This window comes from Lutra lutra, chromosome 4 (assembly GCF_902655055.1).
Source record: "Lutra lutra chromosome 4, mLutLut1.2, whole genome shotgun sequence".
Lineage (NCBI taxonomy): Eukaryota > Metazoa > Chordata > Mammalia > Carnivora > Mustelidae > Lutra > Lutra lutra.
Genome location: NC_062281.1, coordinates 26,776,313 through 26,799,368, shown reverse-complemented (window position 1 = coordinate 26,799,368; position 23,056 = coordinate 26,776,313). Strand labels below are relative to the sequence as shown.

The following is a 23,056-nucleotide window of genomic DNA, read 5'->3' as shown; positions in this document are numbered from 1 at the left end:
ATTCATGAAAAGAATATTTTTGAATTTGAAATCTGGACACTTAGAAAGCCATGTCAAAATGAGTAACAGAAGATATCCAAACAAGTGACTAATTTTCATTGATAGATGCTTGTTAAAATACAATATATTCACCTGCAAAGTAATTTTATTTCAATGGGTAGGTTTTTAGTTTCAGATCATGAGTACAAATTTCTATGCATCTTAAAAGAATATTATGAAGACAGATTTATTAAAGTTCTGGTATGCTACATATTGTTTCCTTAAATGCCCTGTAAGTACAATAGATATAAAAAGCATTAGTAATTTAACTGACAAATCTGCATTAAAAATTCCTGGAAATATATATAAATATAAAATATATATATTTTATATATATAAAATATATATATATTATAATATAATAAATATATATAAAATAGCTGATATCTATTAAGCAGATGAACTTGGCATTCACAAACACTAGCCTTAAGCAATTTTTCACATGAGCATAGTCAGACTATAAATCACAATAACCATTTAAGTATAAAATATTATATATTACTCATTTAAGGTAAAGGAAAGGGGAACTGTTAGTTGCCAAACAATAATTAGAAAGAACTGAAATTAAACAGCAGTCAATCTCTGACAAATTGTTCCTATCTTCATAAAAAGAAAAATAAGCAGTAAAAAATAGAAAATATAAATATGAAGAATATTTAACTGGTGTTTTAGAATTAGAAGCCATTTATGTTCATCAATTACGTGGTGATTTCATTTTTCATTCTTTTTTCTTTTCCTCAAAAGATAAAGTATAAATTTACAGACACTGGCTCTTCTGCATTGATTTACACTTCTCTCACACTAGCTTGGTTTACACAATAAAAAACAGTTCACTTATGTTAGTCAATTACTGTAAACAACTCTGTTCCATCAACCAAAAGTCGACCAAGTTGTTTAACTGTCTGAAACAGTTCTTGACCTAAAAGCAATATATTTTGTGGACAGTCCTTACAAAAGTTCTTTATTTTTTTTTTTTACTTTTGTCATAGGATTCCAATTTTATATTTGCTCATATAGTAATACTTCACTGAACACCAACTATACACTTAATACCAAATATTGTACACACATGATCATGTTAATTTTAATAATATATTTATGAGATAAGCATTATTATATCTATGTGAATTAGAAAACTCAGCCTCAGAATGTGAGATCAGGTACCCAAATTCAGTAGTTAGTAAGGAACCAGGACTTGTTCAGGCACATTTCAGGAATACTGGTTTGCATGTTTTCCATTAAATGCTCTTAGAAATTTGCATAGGTTTCTGTTAATGGGGTCTTTAAGGACCGTAAAATTAGAAAATCCTTTAGATAATTTTCTCAAAAAGGCAATGTATGTTGGTAATAAAAGCAAAACTATAACAATGAAAATTTTAAAGTTTTTATTCATTTCTCCAGCCACTAAGCAAAAATCCCTGTTGTAGAACAACATATATTTAGCCACTTAGCAGTGCCATAGAAAGAAAAGGAGAAGGAAAAAAAAAATGCCATGAACACTGGTAATTACTTACAGTGAATGACATTTTATTGTTATAGGAAGTGTTTAATTTAAAAGTAGATCTAAAATATTTTGTCAAGGATATCTGGGAATATATAATTAAGATCTTTAAAAGAAGAAAAACAAAATTAGTAAAAATATATGGTTGCTTTTTTTTTAATGGCGAGTATTAATTTCCTTCCTTATCTATAAAAATTTCACATTTTGAAATATACAGTTTTATGGTAAATTGAGATTACAAGCTTTTATAAAGTAATTATTTCATTTGCTGAATTATTTTAATACCACCTATACTTTAAAAAAAATGGCTTGACAAATAGAAAGAAGGTCTCAATGATGAATTGATTAATTCCAAGTTAATTGTAAAAATGGAAAAAAATTGCTTTTTTCCCAGTATACTTTACCTTACCTGAAGATGAGTATGAAGACTAGAAATAAGAATATTTAAGATCATTTAAGTTTTAAAATTAAAGTTTTGGGCAGTAAAGTTAAAGTACTATCTCAATAGCATTCTTATTTTGCATTTAAGAGATAAAATAATAACTCACTTGAAAACTGAATTGCAAATCCAGATTTGCTGATATAAAAATCTGTGTCAAACTGGATGGTTACTATGTTGAGCGTGCTATGGATTCCTTCAGGAATAAGAGATCCACTGATTTCCTTTAGGAGCATCTCATTTTCTGGTGGACCATCCCAAACTCGGAGTATATCATGTGATGCTTCCGTATCAAAAGCAAGAAACTGTAGGCTGTGGGAGAACCACATAATCTCTGTTTGATTATTTTAAACATGGATTCACTTTGAAATAAAGAACATAACAAATATGTATCTTTGATTTTATTAGATTTTTTTTTCATTCTATCAGATTAAAAATGAATTATATAAACAGAATATATAACCTTAAATACATATTTTTGAACAGTATAATTTCCTAGAATAGGATTAAAAGTACTATTATGTCACCTTTGCAAATTACAGAAACTTTAAGCATTCTTTTCTGTGTTCCTGAATTTTAACTATAACTACAGTAGGTGATACTTAAGGAGCATGGAGTACATTTCAGGCACTGACTGAGGTTCTACTACATGCTAGGCACTGTGCAAAATGAATTACATATATTTTCTCTGTTTGTCATAGTGACCCAATGAAGATGGAAGGTATTTTATTTTAGTTCTATAAATGTGGCAAATGGAGTTGAGACACATTAAATAAAACTGCCTATAGGGTGGCAAAGTCATGAACTGACTCCATAGTATCTATATTTACCAATGTTTCATGTTTGTTTTATGAGAATCAAAATGAAGTTTATTCCAGGAAAGCAAGAAATAGTTCATATTAAAAAATCAATCAGTACATTTCATCACAATGATAGGTATAAGGAAAAAAAGTACACGAACATCTCAAGATATATAGACAAAGTATTTTTTAAAAATTCAACATTACAATCGCACCCAGTCATCTAAAAGTAAAAGGGAATTTCCTTAATGTGAGATGAAAATCAATGTCTACCCAACCCTACCTGGCCAAATGCACAAACAAAAACCAAAAAACTATTTCATGTTAAGTCTGCTTTATATCTAATCTACACAAAACTAGTGTCTGATATTTTTTGTGGCCAGTGCCAAAAATTAGAAATCCAATTATAAAAACATGCTCATTTCTCTCTCTACATCTATCACATTCATGTTTGATATGTGAATAGTTACAGCTTTAAATTTGTATTATAATTTTATATCAAATGTTGTTCCTTAAGTTAGAAAAATTCCAGAATACTGTTAAATTTAGTATTTTCAAGTTTACTAATTCTAATATTTAAATAAAGCAATGTATGATCTACACTAAAGAAACACAGGTTGAGAATTGGTCTTATGTAGTCTATTTTGAGGTCTGCAAATTCCCTTGCAAAAGTAATCCACCAGTTGACATTGAACAATTCACGGAGTGTGCCTTTCAGCATGTTATATGAAGGATCATACTTGTTTCCTATTACCACCGTCACAACCCAGAAGCCTGTCTGAAATTTCATTTATATAAAACAATTCTTAAATTTAAAGCCATTGCTTTGAGAGTGATAACACACCAGAAGCCTGTCTGAAATTTCATTTATATAAAACAACAGTTCTTAAATTTATTTATTTATTTGACAGACAGGGATCACAAGTAGGCAGAGAGGCAGGCAGAGAGAGAGGTGTGGAAGCAGGCTCCCTGCTGAGCGGAGAGCCCGATGCGGGACTCGATCCCGAAACCCTGAGATCATGACCTGAGCTGAAGGCAGAGGCTTAACCCACTGAGCCACCCAGGTGCCCCCACAATTCTTAAATTTAAAGTCATTGTTTTGAGAGTGACAACACACCAACTAGCTCAGATTTATTCTGAGTGGAGGATTTATTTGTTCATTTATTAATCTGTTCCCAAAGCCATAATAGTTAAATTAGGATTTAAAAAACATGGTAGCCTTGGAAACCTGAAGGCTGTTATTTTAGGAGATGATGGTTCTCCCCTCATCTAAGGGTCGATAATGTGAAGAATTGTGGCCACCTAATTAAACGCAAAAGGAAACAGAAATCTAAAGAGGTAGAGAGCTGATGCTCCAGAAATATTTCTAAAGCCAGGAAAAACAGAATAGTACTGAATTCCCTTCTATGATTATTTCTTCCAAATGTTCATGAGGCTGAACTTACAACAGTGACCTGCACAACTTTATATCCTTATCAAAATGGTGGACTTACCGTCTTGAATCATCAAGAATTGAAAGATTAAAGTCTCAAAGAAGCATAAAAATATTCTTAATCTCTGTGGTCTATTATAACTATGAAAATCTTCCCTCTAGGGATTATATGAGCTTCCACTGTGACCCATAAATCAATAAATCATGCTTCTGAATATTTTTCATACTTTAAACAGATGAAAACCACATTTTTCTTTCCCAAGGCTAAAAATATTGAAAAACCTTAATGCTTGATATTGTATATTGAGGCTGATCAGAATTTTCCGATTCTCCAGTAATTTTGAGAAAATGAAATCCATTTACCTGACAATGTTTCCTGGATCTACCTCAATCATCCACATGCAACGCAGATTATTGTCATATGGAAAGGGATAGCCAGGAGATAAGATTCTTCCTGATGATTCTCCTTTAAAACGACCTCCACATTCAGCTATTAAAAAAATAATAATAAATTAAGTCATAATTTAATGCCAAAACCAATGCAAAACCAATCAATGAATTTCTCAAAAATATATTTTTTTTACCTTAAGGAAAATAAGAATTGATATCCCTCATCTTAAAACAAAACAGCTGTATATACTTTTTCAGATTAATGTATTGGTTGAAGCAAAAATATACTATACAATAAAACAATAAAGTCTCAAGTTAGATCACATAAAAGATAGTAAAATTAACCTAATTAGAGAATTTAAAGAAAGGACACACTCAAGAACTCTGATTTTAGTATTCAAAGATTTTAAGATGTGTTGTTAAATAATAATAACTTAAAAAGGGAAAACAGATGGCAAGTTGCTCACTGCGCCTTGATTGCGGTCTGAATAATTCATCATCTTGCTACCCCACCTCTGAGCAAAACTAATCTTTACTGCAGTCCCTCAGGCCTTCTAAATTTCATTGTCCTTTTATTCCCCTTTAAATCACTCTAAACTCTTTCCCTTTTAACCTCCCAAAAGTCAAAGTGGCATTTTTATTAGATTTCTAGATTTCTCACTTCAGTAAAATCTAGTTTAGTTTTGATTTAATGGGTCCCTAAATTTTATAAAACTCATCAAATTAAAAATGTTAAGTATTGTCATACAATATAATTTTTTTTTAATCTCTTGGAAGATTTCCTTTCCATTTTGATGCTATTTAATACATTGAGATGTCTGTAGAGGTTTTACTTCAATATACAGATAAGCCAGAAGGGGCTGTCTGTATTGGAGATGAGAGAAACTGAGTGTTGCAGTTAGTATATTGTGCTACATCTCTAACCCTTGAAACAAGCATAACACTGTAACACATAACACATTTGAAAATTATCCAGATTATTGGATAAACAAACAAACCCTCAAAACAAAAACATTTTACTTTGTGCTTAAATGTTTGAAGGTACTTCTGTATTCATTTTTCTTGTTTTCCGCACTGTTTCTATCTTACTCACGTTCAATGGCTGAATTAAGCTTCTTGGGTTTATTTTGTTTTGTTTTGTTTTTATGATTGGAGCAAAGATAGTCAATGACAAACTTTAAGCATTTGGAAGAGACCTAATAACAACTGAATGCAATGGTTCAAATGTGTCAGCTCTATTCATATATGTAAATTTATTTCAAAGATTTGTATGTATTATATTTCACATTAGTTTTATGTGTCAACTTGGCTACGCTGTAGTATCCAGTTATTTTATCAAACGCTCATGTAGATATTGATGTGAAAGTATTTTATAGATGAGGTTAACATCTATGATCAGTTGAGTTTAACAAGTTATCCTTTGATAATGTGAGTAGCCCTCACCTAGTCAGTTGGAAGGCTGTAAGAACAAAAACTGAGTTTCCCAAGACAAAAGGAAATTCTTCAAAACTGCAGCATTGAAGTCTGCTGAACTTCCAGCTTTTGACTTTCCCTGTGGATTTTGAACTTGTCAGCTCCCACAACTACATGACTCAATTCCTTAAAATAAATAAATCTCTTGATAGATGATAGATAGATAGACAGATTTAGATATTCTACTGATTCTATTTCACTGGAGAATGCTGGCTGATATACACACTTATAGAGGAGAAGCAACTTTATTTTGTACTGCAACATTATTATAATTTACAATAACAAGTTTGTTATTTTTAACATAAATAAGAAGATACCAGTATTTAAGATGTTACCATCACTTACTTAGATTTTTCTCATTTTTAACAAAAATCTTGTAGATAACTTTGCACTATGTAACTATTTTAATTCATTTTATGTCATTTCTTTATATTTTATCACTATTAATGGCATACATATACTATGAGAACAGATTTGATATTCATTCATACAGACTAACTTTTAATCAATTAACGATCACACTGAAGTTTTGTGTACTGTGTTGTATCTTGAATTTAAACATAGTTCTTTTTTATCCATATTTCTTTTCTACAAATTTTACTTGGTGTTTTGACTTCAAATGAGCCAGTGAGATATGCATAACACTAGAGTTCCTATTCTAACAGAAGTTTTATATTAAAAATGAAATAGTATTTAAAGAAGGTATGTAGGTTAAATCCTTCTGGCTATGGTGTTTCAAAAAATATTTGTTTGATCCATGTATAAGCTTCAGAAACACAATTACCTAGAAACGGTCCATATAACAGAGAAAAAGTTTCTTATGTGAGACAGGCAAATACATAGGCATAATAGATATTTAAGGTTAGTGAGCACAGAAAATTATGCTCTTAGGCCAGGTGGTGAAGCTATTAATTTTTGCCAGTAGAGAACATCATTTAAAATAGAATTTCATCTTCTGTCATCATGGAAATCATCAGCATGACACACCATGCATCCAACTGTTTTCAGCTGTTACTCCTGACCATCCATCATTTAAAAAAAGAAAAAAAAATAGTTTACCCTTCTCATGAAATCTTGAGCAGTTATCAAGTCAGTAAATTTTTTAAAGGTGTGTTTTTTTTTTTTTAAGATATATTTATTTATTGTATTGCTGGATGAAGAGCAGAAGGAGAGGGAGAGAGAAACTCTAAGCAAAATCCATGCTGAGTGTGAAGCCCGAGGTGGGGGCTGGATCTCAAGACCCTAAGACCACAACCTGAGCCCAAACCAAGAGTAGGATACCTAACCAACTATGTCATCAGGCATCCCCTCTGACTTGGGGGATTTGTAAATATAAAGTGCATTGATTTATTATGAACAGAATTACAATCTTTTGACCAAAAACCAAAAATCATTTTGTTTACACAAAATATTTTAAAAAAGAAGAATGTCTTTAGCTTGGTTCAACATATATAGAAAATACATGTGTTTATGGGGCGCTTGGGTGGCTCAGTGGGTTAAAGCCTCTGCCTTCGGCTCAGGTCATGATCTCAGGGTCCTGGGATCGAGCCCTGCATCAGGCTCTCTGCTCAGTAGGGAGCCTGCTTCCTCCTCCCTCTCTCTCTGCCTGCCTCTCTGACTACTTGTGATCTCTGCTTGTCAAATAAATAAATAAAATCTTTTAAAAAAAAAGAAAATACATGTGTTTTAATACATTAATATATTTTAATATATTTGGTTTGTGATTTTAATTTTAAGGACAGCATGGAAAATCAGTATTTACAATTTATACTATAGTGCAACTGTAATCCTTAATGGCTTTCTGAATATATTACATAGTCACATCAAAGAATACAATCTCAGAGAAAATTAATCAATGCTTTATTTTTCTCATAACTAATGCCACTGGGCTAGCTGTTGGTCATATTCCAGAATCCCAAGCTTTGTTAATTTATGTTGGTTATTATTATAGATATTACCCTCATAATCTATCCAAAATCTGATGCCATCTGAAAAGAAAGGCCTATGATTACATTTTGGTTAGATAAAAACATGTTTGCTTCCTAAGTAAATCAATGTTTCAAGAAACCAACAGAGGCCTTGTGACATCAAACACACCATGTAATTAGATGCAAGGCCTTTAATGACTGGAATTTCACTTTTTTCTCTTGCATTCTAGTAGGTTTTATGGAGATTCCTATGTCAATCATATCAACTAACAAAGAAATTTTGAAGGTTTAAGTTTCCAAACTCATCAGTTTATATACATTAAATATGTGCAGTATTTAGATATTAGTTATACCTTAATAAAACGGTTACCTTTTTTTTAAGTGTTGATCAATTTTATTTATATGGGCCTGATGCAGAATGGATTTGTGCCTCCACAAATATCATCAAGAAACAAAAATGGATAAAGAGTGGCTACATGTTGTTCCCTACTAAGGAGTCAATGTTTTGTTAAAATGTTTCCTTTTGCTGGTTTCTCATTCAAGCCAGACACCTACAATTTATCCTTGGAGCGGGAAGAAAGCAAAATTCAAAAACCAGAAAACAAAACAAAAAACAAAAACAAAACAACAAAAAAATTCCACCCAAAACCGGCGTCTTTATCAACACTTTTCTATACACCCTCTTACCCACACATACCTAGTCATTCATTTATTGATCTATAATTTGGTAATACTCCAGCTGTGCAATGAGCTCATGATCCATTCTCTAGCTTCGTAGAGGCAATATATCTGATGTCACTTGCTTCTTCTTTTGAAATCGGTTAATTTTGTTATGCTACATACACCTCAGAAAAGCTTATGCACTTCCTTAGATTTTTGAAAAAGTATATATAAAAATAAAGCTTTTGAAGTTACTGAGAATACTTCATTGTTTTTTAATCTATCCGGACACCAGGACAGGCGGTAAGTTTATTAAATCCAATCAGTGTGATTCAGTAAATGTGTACAATAAGTCTTAATATATACTTGCAGTGAGTTAAATTTTATATCAAGATAGAAGAATTGGAACGACTCCATACACTTCATCCATGTTCTACAAAAATGTACTTATCAATGAACTTACGAAAAAGACCCTTTCACTTTCCATTAATTCCTCTGACAAATATGAGCTAGGAGTTTGTTAACTTCATGATTTTAGGTATGAGTTGTGGGTGGACAGATGAGATCCTTTGAAAAGGTACAGTATATTTGGACAACACTTCTACAGAAATAATTATGAAGATATAAAAGAGGATCCTACCAATACAGGAAGGCAGAGGATAGTCCCATGCCCTTCTTTCCCCTGTCATGCACTTGAGAAGGCTACTGCCATGGAGAGTGTAACCTGGATTGCATCCATAAATAATAGTGCTACCAGCAAAGTGGCCTTGGTCACTGATCTTGTATCCAAATTGTGGAATGCCAGGATCCTCACAATGTGAAAGTTCAAAACCTGTGATAAAAATACAAAATTATTAAAGGCAACATTTAACAGGAAGATTTAAAATTGTACAGCCTTGTTCTGTTGTTTTTAATATAATTATATACTTTTCCCTAACTGTATTACTCTTATAATATTTAATTCTGATAGTATTTGACAGCCATAAAAAGTTTTTTCTTAAAAATTAGAATTTGTTGTAATTTTATAGATTGATTGATTGTAATTTAAAATTTTGCACCCATGTCTAGATAACTGTACCATGGCTTGTTATAGCACTAAGTTTCTGGCTTACCTCAAGTGAATTATGGCTCATAATTAATTCTGACCAATGTGTCTTCTAGGATTATACCAACAAAATTTTAAAATCCAAACAAAACATGTGAAATTATAACTGTACAGTTAACAGGTATGTCCATTGCAAATATAGCTGTAGATTGCCTTACTTTGGTAGCGCTGGAAGGAAATGATAGTCTCATACTGAAAATACAGTTTTTCAAGAGGTAATATAATAATAGTATTCAGCTTAAAGAAATCTGGATTTTTACATTCTGCTCTCTCCACAATATATAGCTTTCAAAAATTCTCACAGGAAAACAAAACAAAACAAAAAACCAACATATCAAAGCTACGTGTTGTCATTCTCTGGTGCAAAGAAATAATTCTTACGTCAGCAGTTTGGGCTTTCTGCATGAATTGTGCTGGAAACTTGGTTTCCTGAGATGAATAATCCTGGAGAAGTTCATTCACAACTAACTATACCAGTGGTGAGAGAATGCTAGGGAGCTTTATAGCCAGAGAAGGTTTATACTTTGAGGGAGAATGAGGTCCAGGCCTTACAGACATCTCTAGGTTATAATACCTGGAGGCATAGGAGGCTAACCTGCCTACTAGAGGTAGGTATTTACATTTCAAAGGTTAAAATGAGAACTCAGGATCCTTTCTATCCCATCTCCAAGCTTCAAGGGTCTTTCTCCCTCCTTTTAGGAGAGGAGAGGAAATCGACTTCCTTAAGCTAAGCAAGTGCATTTTTCTTCATCCCTCATCCCTGGGAACTCGTAGATTTTTCCATCTGATTTCCATCATGTTATTACAGGGGTGAGGACTGGGTCAAAAGAGTGTGGGACAGCCTGCTATTCTTATTACATTATTTAAATTATAATTGTTACATCTCTAGACCCAGAAGGCACTGTGTGCATATGCAGAATAAAGTCAATAAGAACAAATATCAAAAACTTAACAGTAATGGCACAATTCACTATTAAGAATCTGAAAGAACTAGAAAAGGATACTTCATGATTTAAACCAAGCATGATAGTAGTAATCAAAATCTAGACTCCTTAGCTATGGCATTCTCATCTTTTTTTTTTTTTTTTTAAGATTTTATTTATTTATTTGAGAGAGAGAGAGAATGCATAGGAAGGGGAGGAGGGTCAGAAGGAGAGAGAGAAGCAGACTCCCTGCTGAGCAGAGAGCCACTTGGGGATGGATTCCAGGACCCTAGATCATTATCTGATCTGAAGGCAGACACTTAAGCTATTGAAACACCCAGGTGCCCCTGAAGTTCTTGTTTTTAGTGTCTCACAAAGTGTCTAAATGTAAGATAAATAATAGAATGAATGTTTCAAAGATAATTAGGTGCAATTTACACCAGTTATAGCTTCTGAGACTTGAGAGCTATAAAGAATATTCTAGAGAGCTTCATGAGTTTGCAAAATTTGTGATTTCAAGACAAATGATGTAGAAAAATAAAATTTTATGTGTGCAAATCATATTATAAACAAAAAGATTTGCATCTTGGGATGCCTGGGTGGCTCAGTTGGTTGAGCCGCTGCCTTCGGCTCAGGTCATGATCCCGGAGTCCTGGGATCGAGTCCCACATCGGGCTCCTTGTTCTGTGGGGAGCCTGCTTCTCCCTCTGCCTCTGCCTGCCGCTCTGTCTGCCTGTGCTCGCTCTCTCTCTCTCTCTACAAATAAATAAATAAAATCTTTAAAAAAAAAAAAAGTGGGAACACTTTGAAAAAAAAAAAAAGATTTGCATCTCTTTTATAGGTACAGATCTGTGACCAAATTAATCTAGATTTGAACTAGAAAACAAAAAAGCATGTATTAGTTCACATGTCAAATCATGAATTTGCATCATTGACTTCCTAGAATGTCAAAACAGATATTAAATCACTAAAACTTGCACATCTCAAAGCACTGAATATATATGATAATTTCAGTATATTGAGGGATACATCACCTCTCAGAGAACATAAGAAGCCCCTTCTACTCTTTTCTCTAGGGTCTTAGCCATTTTTTTCTCCTGAAAACTTATAGAATTACTTAGCACATTTTCATTATTTTACAAACATTTGCTTCTTTTCTTCGTTTTTCCATAGAGTGAAATCATTTCATTTCCCCCCTCTTTTCCACAATGCCTTCCCAGCACAAATCTTGGCACACAGAGGGTGTTTAATAATTTTTGTGAATAAATGGGATTTTTAGAGGCAATTATCTTGAGGAGACAACTCAAAAAAGAAAACTAAAATAATGAGATGATGAGAAACTGAAGTTTGTGAAACAATTTTTTTTTAAAATCTCCAGGAATTTCCTGTACGGATCAATCTGTGACAGTTCCATTTGAGTGAAAATATGTTCAAATAAAGCAAATGGGGACGCCTGGGTGTGTTAAGCCTCTGCCTTCAGCTCAGGTCATGATCCCAGGGTCCTGGGAGTCCCGGGCTCTCTGCTCAGCAGGGACCCTGCTTCCCCCTTCCCTTCTGTCTGCCTCTCTGCCTACTTGTGATCTCTGTCTGTCAAATAAATAAATAAAATCTTTAAAAAAAAAAAAAGGCAAATGTAAACAGCTTCAGAAACAGAGCCAAACAAGAAGTTAGAAGTCGTAACTCAAATTGTGACACATATGAGATATAAAGGATCCATGGTCAAGCAAGTCAGTCTTTCAAATACAGAAGCAGAAATGGCAGAAGTAGTAACTCTAAATTTTGAGGACACATTATTTTACATGGATCTGCATACTTAATACTACATTTAAAGTGTCCTTGCTCAAGAATTACAAGTTTGCATGCCTTCTACCAGACATAACATTTCATTTATCATTCAAAATGCACCCACTTCTGAGTTTTACCATATATCACTTATCAAAATAAAAATGGAAATCAAGCTCCCTTTTCAAGGTTTATTATCAAATTCATCCTTCCTTAATTTGAATGTTCTGTAAATGTGGTTGGCAATTGCCAGTGATGAGGTAAAATGGAGAAATTCTTTGTAAATTAAGATAATTTATAATACTTTGCATTGTAGATGAAAATGCACGAGGACAATAGTATATAAGCTACAAAGCACAACATAATTTAGTCCAATTTGGTAGAATTATTGTTGCTTATTCATAAATATTCAGATCTGTCTTATCTTTATGGAAACATTCAGCTGCCAGTCTTTTCACTGAAAAGCTCAAATACTTGAAACTGACAATTAAATAAAGATGTGTATGAAAAATCCTATATACTATAAATATTCGCCATTCCTCATGAAATTTGATACTCTGGTGAAATGGAAATTTGTAGAGCACAAAATGAACTGAAAATCCCCATTACCTAAATCCTTTTGACTTAATGAATGACTTTTACAATGAGATTTAATTCCTTTCCTGCCACCATTAGTATAAGGATTTCTAATTTACTTTTAAGTCATTATTTGAAACCCATAAAAGAATACCAAGAATAACATAACTTCTTCATCTGGCTCTATCAGATTCTGGTAAGTGGCTTCAGATTAATATTAATATTATTTCAGATTAATATTCATATTAATTGATCATATTCACATATTCTTATTGAGAAATAAATATGATAAAACAAGTTAAAGCTCCATTTTGTTCCCTTCTCAGTCCTTCTCTGATTTTTCCCTACCAAGAGCTAGCAAATATTCTAAATTAGTATATTATTTTCACACCTTTTTAACATTTTTATCACACATCTATATACCTATGAACAATACATAGTATATTTTGCATTTATACATTTTAAAAATTTTTATTTATTTAACAGAGGGAGAGAACGAGAGAGAGAGAGAGAGCGCACATGGGCATGTGAACACGAGTAGGGGAAGGGACAGAGTGATAGTGACAAGCAGACTATCTGCTGAGCAGGGTGCCTGACTCTGGGGCTCCATCCCAGGACCCTGAGATCATAATCTGAGCCAAAATCAGATGCTTAAGCATCCAAGCCACCCAAGTACCCCACAAGGATTTATACATTTTATAAATTATACAATTATTTTCAAATTTCTTCTGAAGCTTTATTTATTGCCCAGCATTGTATTTTAACCTTTACAAACACACACATCACACACATAAACATTTTATTCATTTTCACTACTCTGTGGTATTTCATTAGAAACATACTCCAAAATTGATTTATTTATTTTCCAACTGATGAGCATTTACACTGTTTCCAATTATTCCATGCTACAAAAAGGCTATACTTTTTAGTTTCCTTTTTGCACATGTTACAAACATTACTATCCCATGTAGGGTTCCAGAGTTCATTTTGTCTTAAGATTCCATCAAAATCTTCTAATCTGCTTTTTAACTTCTGCCTTGGCCTACAAAAAGATGAGTAGTTGAATTCCTACTCAACATAATTTCTGTGCAATTTGTTTATGAGCAATAACTATGTATTCACATGGGGTAATATCACATGGTCAGCAGAACAGCAATCCAATAAGGCAGATGGTTTAGCAATATAAATATTTGTAAACCCAATCTTTGAATGTAAGTAAGCATTTCTGATGGAACTTAAAAGATATGTTTATATGTTTATATAATATAATACTAATATATATATATATTATATATAATAAATATATGTTATATATTTATATGTTTAAAAAATTCAGTTAAAATGTAAATATGTACTTAATATTGTAAAAGTTACATTTTAGAGAATTTAATGGTGAATAAAGATATATTAGGTATATAGACTAAAAGTAAGAACTTTCAAATTGTTAAACAAAAAGTAAATAAGTTGTTAATAAGGGAACTGAGAAAGCATGTTGGCTAAATACAGTAAAGGGTCATATCCTTTCTGAAACTAAAAACATTAATTAAAGTTTAAATAATAATGCAAGGAAACTTAAAGTTTAGATTAATCTATTGTCATCTTAATCTCTATTGAATTTGGTCGATTTGACTTACATTTAGTAAAATAATCTACAAGAATTATATTTAATGTTCGATTATTAAATTCTACTTAGGTCATGAATCTTCTGAGAAAAAGTCTCATTTTAGAATTCTTTATAATTAAATGAAGATGTACACAAAATAGAATGTCAACTTTGCCACTTTAAAATTTGAAAGCAGGAAATAAAAAACAATAAAATTCATAAGCAGGAAATTTGTCCACAGTCATGCACAACAGCTGTGATAATCCTTTTTGATTCAGACATAATAAAGAATATAATGGGAATGAAAAGGAGAAAATATTAAAATACTACACATTCTTTTTTTTCTCACTGGCCAAACTAATTAAAAAAAAAAAAAAGCACACACTTATTCCTCACTAGTCAAAGTCTATGACATGTATCATACTTTGAAACCACAAACTTTATAAGAATGGTTTAAGAAGACAATCCTTGCAGTTGTCAGTATATAGATGTAAAACATTTAAACAAGCGAAAGTTTGTGGAAATGACTGATACCCATTTCCAACTGGAGGAACAGGAGATATGGTAAATAATTTTTTAAAAACATGTTAATGCTCTAAATCCCATGTATAAACCTCTGAGTAGAAAACATTACTCACAGGCTTTCCTATATTTTAATTTGTTGGGCATGAAAAAGTGAGGGATATTTTTAAATGGCTAGTTTGTGTCTTACGCATCATACATTTGTACATCATTCTGGGTTAGTGAGATTCAGCTTTGCCTGAACATTAATCTTTAACCATCAGTTATTTGGTATTTGGCCAAACTGCATAGTTGGTTCATTCTAGATACATTTAGGAATGGAATTTTACTAGATATTGCCAAATTACTCTCCTAGGTTACTTTACCAACTTGCATTCCCCAAAGCCAAAAGAGTTTCATGTTCTTCAAATTGCCATCAGCATTTAGCATTGTAGGACATTTTAATTTTTACTAATGTCATGAATATTAATATTATTAAAGCAAAGGTTCTTTCTAAACAAGTATTATTTTTCTCAGAGTTCTTATTTTGATGTTACATAATTTATTTCTGCTTAGAAAGAGAGGACTTCACCTTCAATGATACAAATCTAACAACAACCACAACAAAAATAACCCAACTGTAATAACGTATTATTTTCAGTTTAATTTTCTCAATTTCTATTAAACATTTTTTGTTTGTTTGATTACTGCCTACCTGAGGCTACTTTTGTGTGAAATTTTCTTTTCATTTTCTTATTAATTTATAGGATTCCTTTCTGTAGAGTTTATATTTTCCTGTTACATATATGGTAAATATTTCCTAAAAATGCCTCATCTTTCTACTCTGTTTATGGTGTTTTTTGCTACAGAAACATTTAAAAAATATATGATGACTGGGACTTGGTCAGGACTAAGATTCCATACATTAGAAATAGGTACATCTTGGGGCATCTGGGTGGCTCAGTGGTTAGGCCTCTGCCTTCAGCTCAGGTCATGATCTCAGGGTCCTGGGATCGAGTCCCACATCGGGCTCTCTGCTCTGCAGAGAGCCTGCTTCCTCCTCTCTCTCTCTCTCTCTCTCTCTCTCTGCTTGCCTCTCTGCCCACTTGTGATCTCTCTCTGTCAAATAAATAAAATCTTAAAAAAAAAAAAAGAAATAGGTACATCTTTATTCTTATGGTATTGAGGGAAAATATAAGAAATGCAGACAGTGTAAAGGTCAGAAGACCACTGCTGGCTTTCAGGACATCCTGGAGTTCAGGGAACATGCTACCACATAAAACCACCTGCCCGCATTGCAATCCCACCTGCTGCACCATAGACCTTAATGGCTTCTCCATCCACTTCACCTCTAGGCTCTCACAGGGCTGCCTTTAATTGGCAGAATCTAAGTAGAGGTCTTCACTGGCCAGAGTATGGAAAATACAGTTGCCAGGTTGTTAGTCTCTACACTTCAGGGAAGTGCTTAGAAGGGCAGAGATGTTACTGACTACTGCCAGGTTTTTGCTTGTGTATCTTGTTTTAGAAATCTTACTCCACCTTAAAAACATAGCTGTTCTAGGCCACACCTTTTTTTTTCCTATCTATTTTATTTTATTTATTTTTGTAAAGATTTTATTTATTTATTTGAGAGAAAGAGATAGCGAGAGAGAGAACAACAGAGGAGGGGAGACGGAGAAGCATCATTAAAGTGGGGCTCATCCCAGGATCCAGGATCATGAACTAAGCTGAAGGTCAGACACAACTGACTGAGCCACCCAGGAGCCCCTTTTTCCTCAATATTTTAATGTTTTCATACTCACATATAAGTCTTCAATCCCCAGATATTAATTTTTATGTAAGGAATATACTAGTAAGTCTTTAGATGTTTAAGTTCAAAACTTACAAAACTTTTGGGATGTCAAAGTTATAAAAATGACAGTGACTACTTTGTTACTCTATTATGAAGAACTAATATTGCCTATGTAAATGACAGATAATGAAGAAATATTTCTCCAATATTTTAGCTAGAATACCTTATATTACATAATGCAGCATTAGTCAGCACTTCCTTTATTACCTGGTTAATTTCAAGTTTTAAGAGTGAAAGAAATGCCAAATGCATCTGTTAAGTGTTTATGGGACATAGAACCACCCAGGCTAACTTTGTTGTTCCCTTGTAATTTACTTATTCTCTACTTGCATTTGCATTAAAATATATCCAAAGAATAAAGTTAGAGTCAATAAATCACCTGATTATTTTTCATTATTAACACTGCCAACAACACACTAGTAATTATATTAAAGGGTTTAAATAAGGATAATTTATTATATATTTATAAGGTTAGTACACAAGAAAAGGTATCACAAGTTAGCTAATGCCCATCATTAATTTGAATATAAAGTTTGAAATTGACATGTTTCATGTGGATTAATGAATCATTTCAAGCAACAAAACTGGAAGGCTAAAAGTGTCCAAATATAGCTGAACTTTTCCCTCGGGATAATGAACATTTCTCCAATGGGCTTTTTAGTAAATTAAATGTACAGAGGTAATAACAAGAGACCCCGAGATAGTATCTACTGGCTGGGCATCATGTATATTTACCAGATCAGTTTTTGAGAAGACAATGCTATAATCCATCAAAAAGGTATGATTTAGCTCTGTTATGGATGGTTGTTTAAAATACCCAACTACTTTCTATTGAATAAAAGTGGGAGAACTACAAATGAGTAGAGCTAAAGGAATCTGCAATGAAGCATAACTTCAAGACATAAAGTTTAAAGACTACACAAACAACATAAAAGACACGAGGTCTAAGTTATCCTCTGATTCTAAGTTTGGCCAATAAGAAAACATTCTGATTCTCAGGCATAAAATGATGAAAGTGTCTTTGGAATAAATTGCATCTACTTTTTAAAATATTTGTTTTTACATTTATATCAACAATAAAAAAATGATAAATCTATGGAAATTCAAATATAAAACACCTCAAACTTGGGTTGAAGATAATATAGTATGGTGATTAAGAGGCAGAGCCCTTCAGTTCAATTTCTGTATCTGTACTTAATAGATTTGTGACCTTGGGCAAGTCATAACTCTTTTGTGCTTCATTTTCCTCTTCTTCTAACTAGGAATAATAGTACCTTCCTCATAGGGTTATATATTATACCTGGTACAGAGTAGATAAATGTTAGCTGTTATTTTTAACTCTACTATGTAAAGATACACTGGTGTTGAAAGATTTCTCTGTATCTTTTAGGTAATATCCAACCCCTAACTATAGCCCACCTCACCCCTGCCTAGTTTCCACTTTTTCATTTTGTCCCATTCTCCTTGCTCATTCAGTTCTAGCTGCATAACTCAAGCTCAGGTCTCTGTTGAGCCTTTGAACTTGATGATCTATCTGTCTGGCACCCTCTCCCCACAGATCTGTTTTTGTTTGTCCTTTCTTATAATTCCAATATCAACTCAAGTAATAACCTCTTCTGAGATGGAGTCCCAGAACCAACTAACTACAGTAGCCCCATCTTCTATACTATCTCTCCAATTGGCCAGCTAGAAATTATGTCTAAATGAAGTTCTCTTATCCTTTGTTCTTGTCTTTCTTCTCTGTCTTGTCCCACTAAAATGACATTTCTACAACTTAATCTTCAGTGAGAGATTCAGTGAAAGACATTGGATTTATGACCATCTTCTTGAAATGTGGATTGAGGGGCTGAAGAAGTCTGGTCAGGTTATCCTATCAGGTTTTGCTGAGTTCTATTACAGAGTGAACCAGAGCGGAGTGATGCTTTAAGAAGGATACTAAAGGGCATCTGGGTGGCTCAGTTAGTTAAGCTTCTCCCTCTAAGCTTCTCCCTCTGACCTTCTCCCTTCTCATGCTATCTCTCACTGTCTCTCTCTCAAATAAATAAATACAGTCTTTTAAAAAAAAAAAGAAAAAAGAAAAAAGGATACTATAATGATATCTTAATTTCTGATCTGTTCTTCTAAGTTTAGAAGGAGATGGTAATTTTCTCTCCCTTGACTCCCCCACTCCCTCTAGGAAATGCAGTTATGCCTTTAGGGGTCACAGGGAAATTGTCAACTAATCTGTATTTAAAAAAAAAAAAAAAACCAAACATGCCTTATCTGTATCTTTATTTGGAGTGAGTTTCAGATTTCTCCAGGGCAAGAGTATTTGATAGCTGTTAATTTGAGAAGAATGGAAGAATGACCTGACTCAAGGAGGGAGTTAATTCTGAGAGGCTGTGTAGTGGGATTGATATCCTAATGGTAGTCAAAGTCTGACCAAGTTTATCATGCCATTTTACTCTCAACCAGTGTAGCTGTCTTGGCTCCAGTTATTCTAATCAAACTAGGTAGAGTTGACTGGAAACTTATCTGGGAGAAAGATAGCCCCACAAAAGCTAAAAAGTATTATTCTTGACAACTCTTAATGTTGTGTTTTTATGTTATGTTTATCTTAATGGGTTATGACTGAAGAGATTCAATTTGCTTTAGAAAAATAAAGGAATGCGAGAGTTTCTCAAGTATGATGTAGCATTTCACAAGTATAATATAATTTATTTATTGATGAAGAAGAGTGAAAAAAGCTCACTGTCTTCTTAGTGTAGTAGAGCTGAAATTATTAATAATGAGTAAACCAAACACTTTTCCTTTTTAAACACCCAAGAGTCCAGGCTTCCATAATTCCATTAATTGCAGAGGCATATATTGATGCAACATCTATGGATTTATTACTTGTTTTGGAATAACTGTTATAGCTGTACATTGTAGTAGACACTGTAAGTTGTATTCTCACTATCTTTTCTCTTCTTCCCCACAAACAACTTGATTTTGTTCCCAGCAGTAAAAGAATCATATCAGGTTGTATAGCACGGTAGTCTAATACTGAGTGATTATTTAGTCTACCAAATAATTCATTTCCCAGCTTTTCTTGCCAGGAAATCCAGGTATAATGATACGGCTCAGTTTAGGACAGGGAGAGATAAGAGAATGTCTGACACAGATTTTGCATTCCTGGTAAAGGAGGCATTTGCTGTTGGCACTACCTGTTCCCTCTTTCTCCCTGCCTTGACTATGCCTGGAGTTAAAATAGCCCATCTTATGACCATATCACAGACATTAGGACAAAAAAATGAACATGTTAGGGATGCTAAAGCAGAGAGATAGGGGCAGGATCCTTGTTCCCTAGGTTGGAGAGTTGAATCAACTTACCTGTTGTTCATCTTTCGTCTTATATGAGAAAAATAAATCCTGGAAATTTAAGCTATGGTTAGGTTTTCTATTACTTGAAACCAAAAGCAACATCTCAACTACTGTTTCCACTGGTCCATTTGCTACTCTTAATGATTATATGATGAATGGGCCTAAAAGATAGCTGAAATAAAATGCCCCTTAATAGTTATGCTCTGAACTATTTGTTCTGAAAAATATCTGTTCCAAAAAACTATTTTCTCATTTCTACCTCAGTCATATGTGCTTCTCTCTACCAGGCAACCACACAAGTCAACAAAATGGACAATAGAGAGATAGTGACTATCATTAGATAAGAAACCTGTCATTAGATAAGGGTGGTCATAAAAGGTCTATATGTGGGGCGCCTGGGTGGCTCAGTGGGTTAATAAGCCTCTGCCTTCGGCTCAGGTCATGATCTCAGGGTCCTGGGATCAAGTCCCGCATCGGGCTCTCTGCTTGGCAGGGAGCCTGCTTTCTCCTTTCTCTCTCTCTGTCTGCCTCTCTGCCTACTTGTGATCTCTCTCTGTCAAATAAATAAATAAAATATTAAAAAAAAAAAAGGTCTATATGTCTTAACAGCTAGAATTGTGAGGAGCTAGGTAAAAGGGATTAATCAGAATTGGATTATTTGCTGTATTTACCTTAATGTACCTAATAAGATCTTTCTAGTCTCTGTGCCTTCCTTCAGTCCTATTCTCTTTGCCTGGTAAGCTCCCCACCACTTCTCTTTGTAACTCACCAACCCAACCTTTAATTCCATTCTATTTATGAATCCTTACTTGATCTGACCTAGAGCCAACGGTTCTCTCTTCTGTCTCTAATTCTCTTAAAGGGAATCCTGGGAACTATTCTATGTCACAAAGTCTTCTCTCAGATGTTTCAGAGGCTAAGTTTGGATAATTGTAAGGAGGAACACAACACAGAATTGCAGGTAAATTTGATTTAGAAATCACCAAATACAATGATTCATACACAAAAACATTGTCTTTTACATTTCTCCCATGTTTGGGCACCTTAGCAAATTCTTTTATGTCCAGAAAATAGTTACTACCTCTAAGAAGTTTATGAATATTTAAAATATATGCCCTTGTAGAATCTTCATCTATATCACAAAGGCATTATACAAAATCAGTATTCAGACCACATGTTAATTTACTAAGAGTATGTAAAGAGATGCAATTGAACTAAAACTGACTAAAGACATGAAGAAAGGGAAGGCTTCCTAAAGAAGTATGTACAATATGTTTGCAGAAAAGTGTAACCACAGTACAGTGTGATAACTGATATCTTAGCTGAGAACAGAAACTTCTGCAAATGAAATGTTTAAAAGTAAGCTCTGACTGAAGGAGTCAGGGTAAGTAAGTGTTAGTGGGAAAATATCAGAGATGTGTCTTAAAGTTCAGAGGCTCAGGTGATGCTTCTGTTTGGAGCACACCAATAACATATTAACCCTGAAGAGAAAGCAGCCTAGCACTGGTGCTATGGCTGGAACCAAAAACATATTGGGAGGATGGGAATAACTTCCCATCAAAGCCAGGAAATCTGGGGTTAGCTATTACGATAATTGCAGATATGTAGAAAGATTGCCAGTGTCAAAATCAGAAGTAAAACCATGGAACAAATAACAATTAATGATGGATGTGTTACTAGTTCCAGGACTCTCCTCAGAAGGAGCTGAGAACACAACTGTTGATTCAGAAAATCAGAGGACCCTTCACTGACCTGGTGATAATCTACCGACAACTTGAAGTAGGCTATACTTTCAGTTCCAGATCTGAGATGGAAACATTTAGTTTCAGTTCTGAGACTGAAAAATATTTATGGATGTATACCTACCCTTTAAAAAAAATAATTGCTTTTATATTCTCTTCCCCATTCTACAGCTTTCCATCTTCATAATGACACACATTCTATAATGAACTAGAGTCATTAAGAAGAGTGATTTCAAATATTTGCTTACGATGTCACTTTTCTGACATGTGGGAGCTCATACAATGACAATAAGGGTCAATGATTTGACTCAGTCTAGACACCTAAACACCCAATTTTAAATGCAGGTATGTCCTACAATGTCTAGCATGTTTGCATCAATAATCTCAAGTTACACAGAATTTAAAAATCTGGGAAGGAAATCTAGGTTTTTTCCTATGAACTCCATTAGCATTTTTAGATAAGGAGAAATGCAAAATGATGCAGAGCAAAGAAAGGTCATTGTGTAGACATTGAGCCATGAGTTGAAAAATGTCGGCAACTCTGTTAGAAAACAGAGAAAGGGGCAGAGAAAAGCAGATTAAACAACAAGTGCCCTTCTGAGCGGATCACACCAATTATACTTGAGCAATAATTGTCAATACTATTACTTTTAGTATATCACATAGTAATAGCTGTAAACACAATTTGGTTGGATTGTCATTTGTCTTTGGAAGTACTTCATAAAAAATTGCATTGTACACAGTAGTTCTCAGGATTTAGAAATATGAATTTAACATTCATTTTGTTAATTTAGGTTTTGTTGCATTAATGATGAACAATTCTAGCACGGGTAGAAAAAAAAACCTTGAAATAAACAGGGAGCAATAGTAATCTCTTACTTAAATGCATCAGATTTTTAAATATATTTTCAATATAATATACCCTCCTGTCTTCTACTTCTCATATCATTAAGAAAGAATATTTTCAC

At 33.3% G+C, this 23,056-nt stretch overlaps 1 protein-coding gene across 5 annotated transcripts in view; it reads right to left on the bottom strand.

The window, feature by feature from the left end:
• Nucleotides 1-23,056, bottom strand: part of CSMD3 (CUB and Sushi multiple domains 3) — a 1,255,873-nt gene that overhangs the window by 306,227 nt on the left and 926,590 nt on the right. For all 5 annotated transcript variants that reach the window (XM_047727675.1, XM_047727671.1, XM_047727673.1 and 2 more), the window contains 3 exons: nt 9,303-9,494; nt 4,575-4,701; nt 2,089-2,291 (listed from right to left, as the gene is read on the bottom strand). In XM_047727675.1, the coding sequence (XP_047583631.1) occupies nt 2,089-2,291; nt 4,575-4,701; nt 9,303-9,494 (522 nt within the window). The remainder of the gene's footprint in view (nt 1-2,088; nt 2,292-4,574; nt 4,702-9,302; nt 9,495-23,056) is intronic.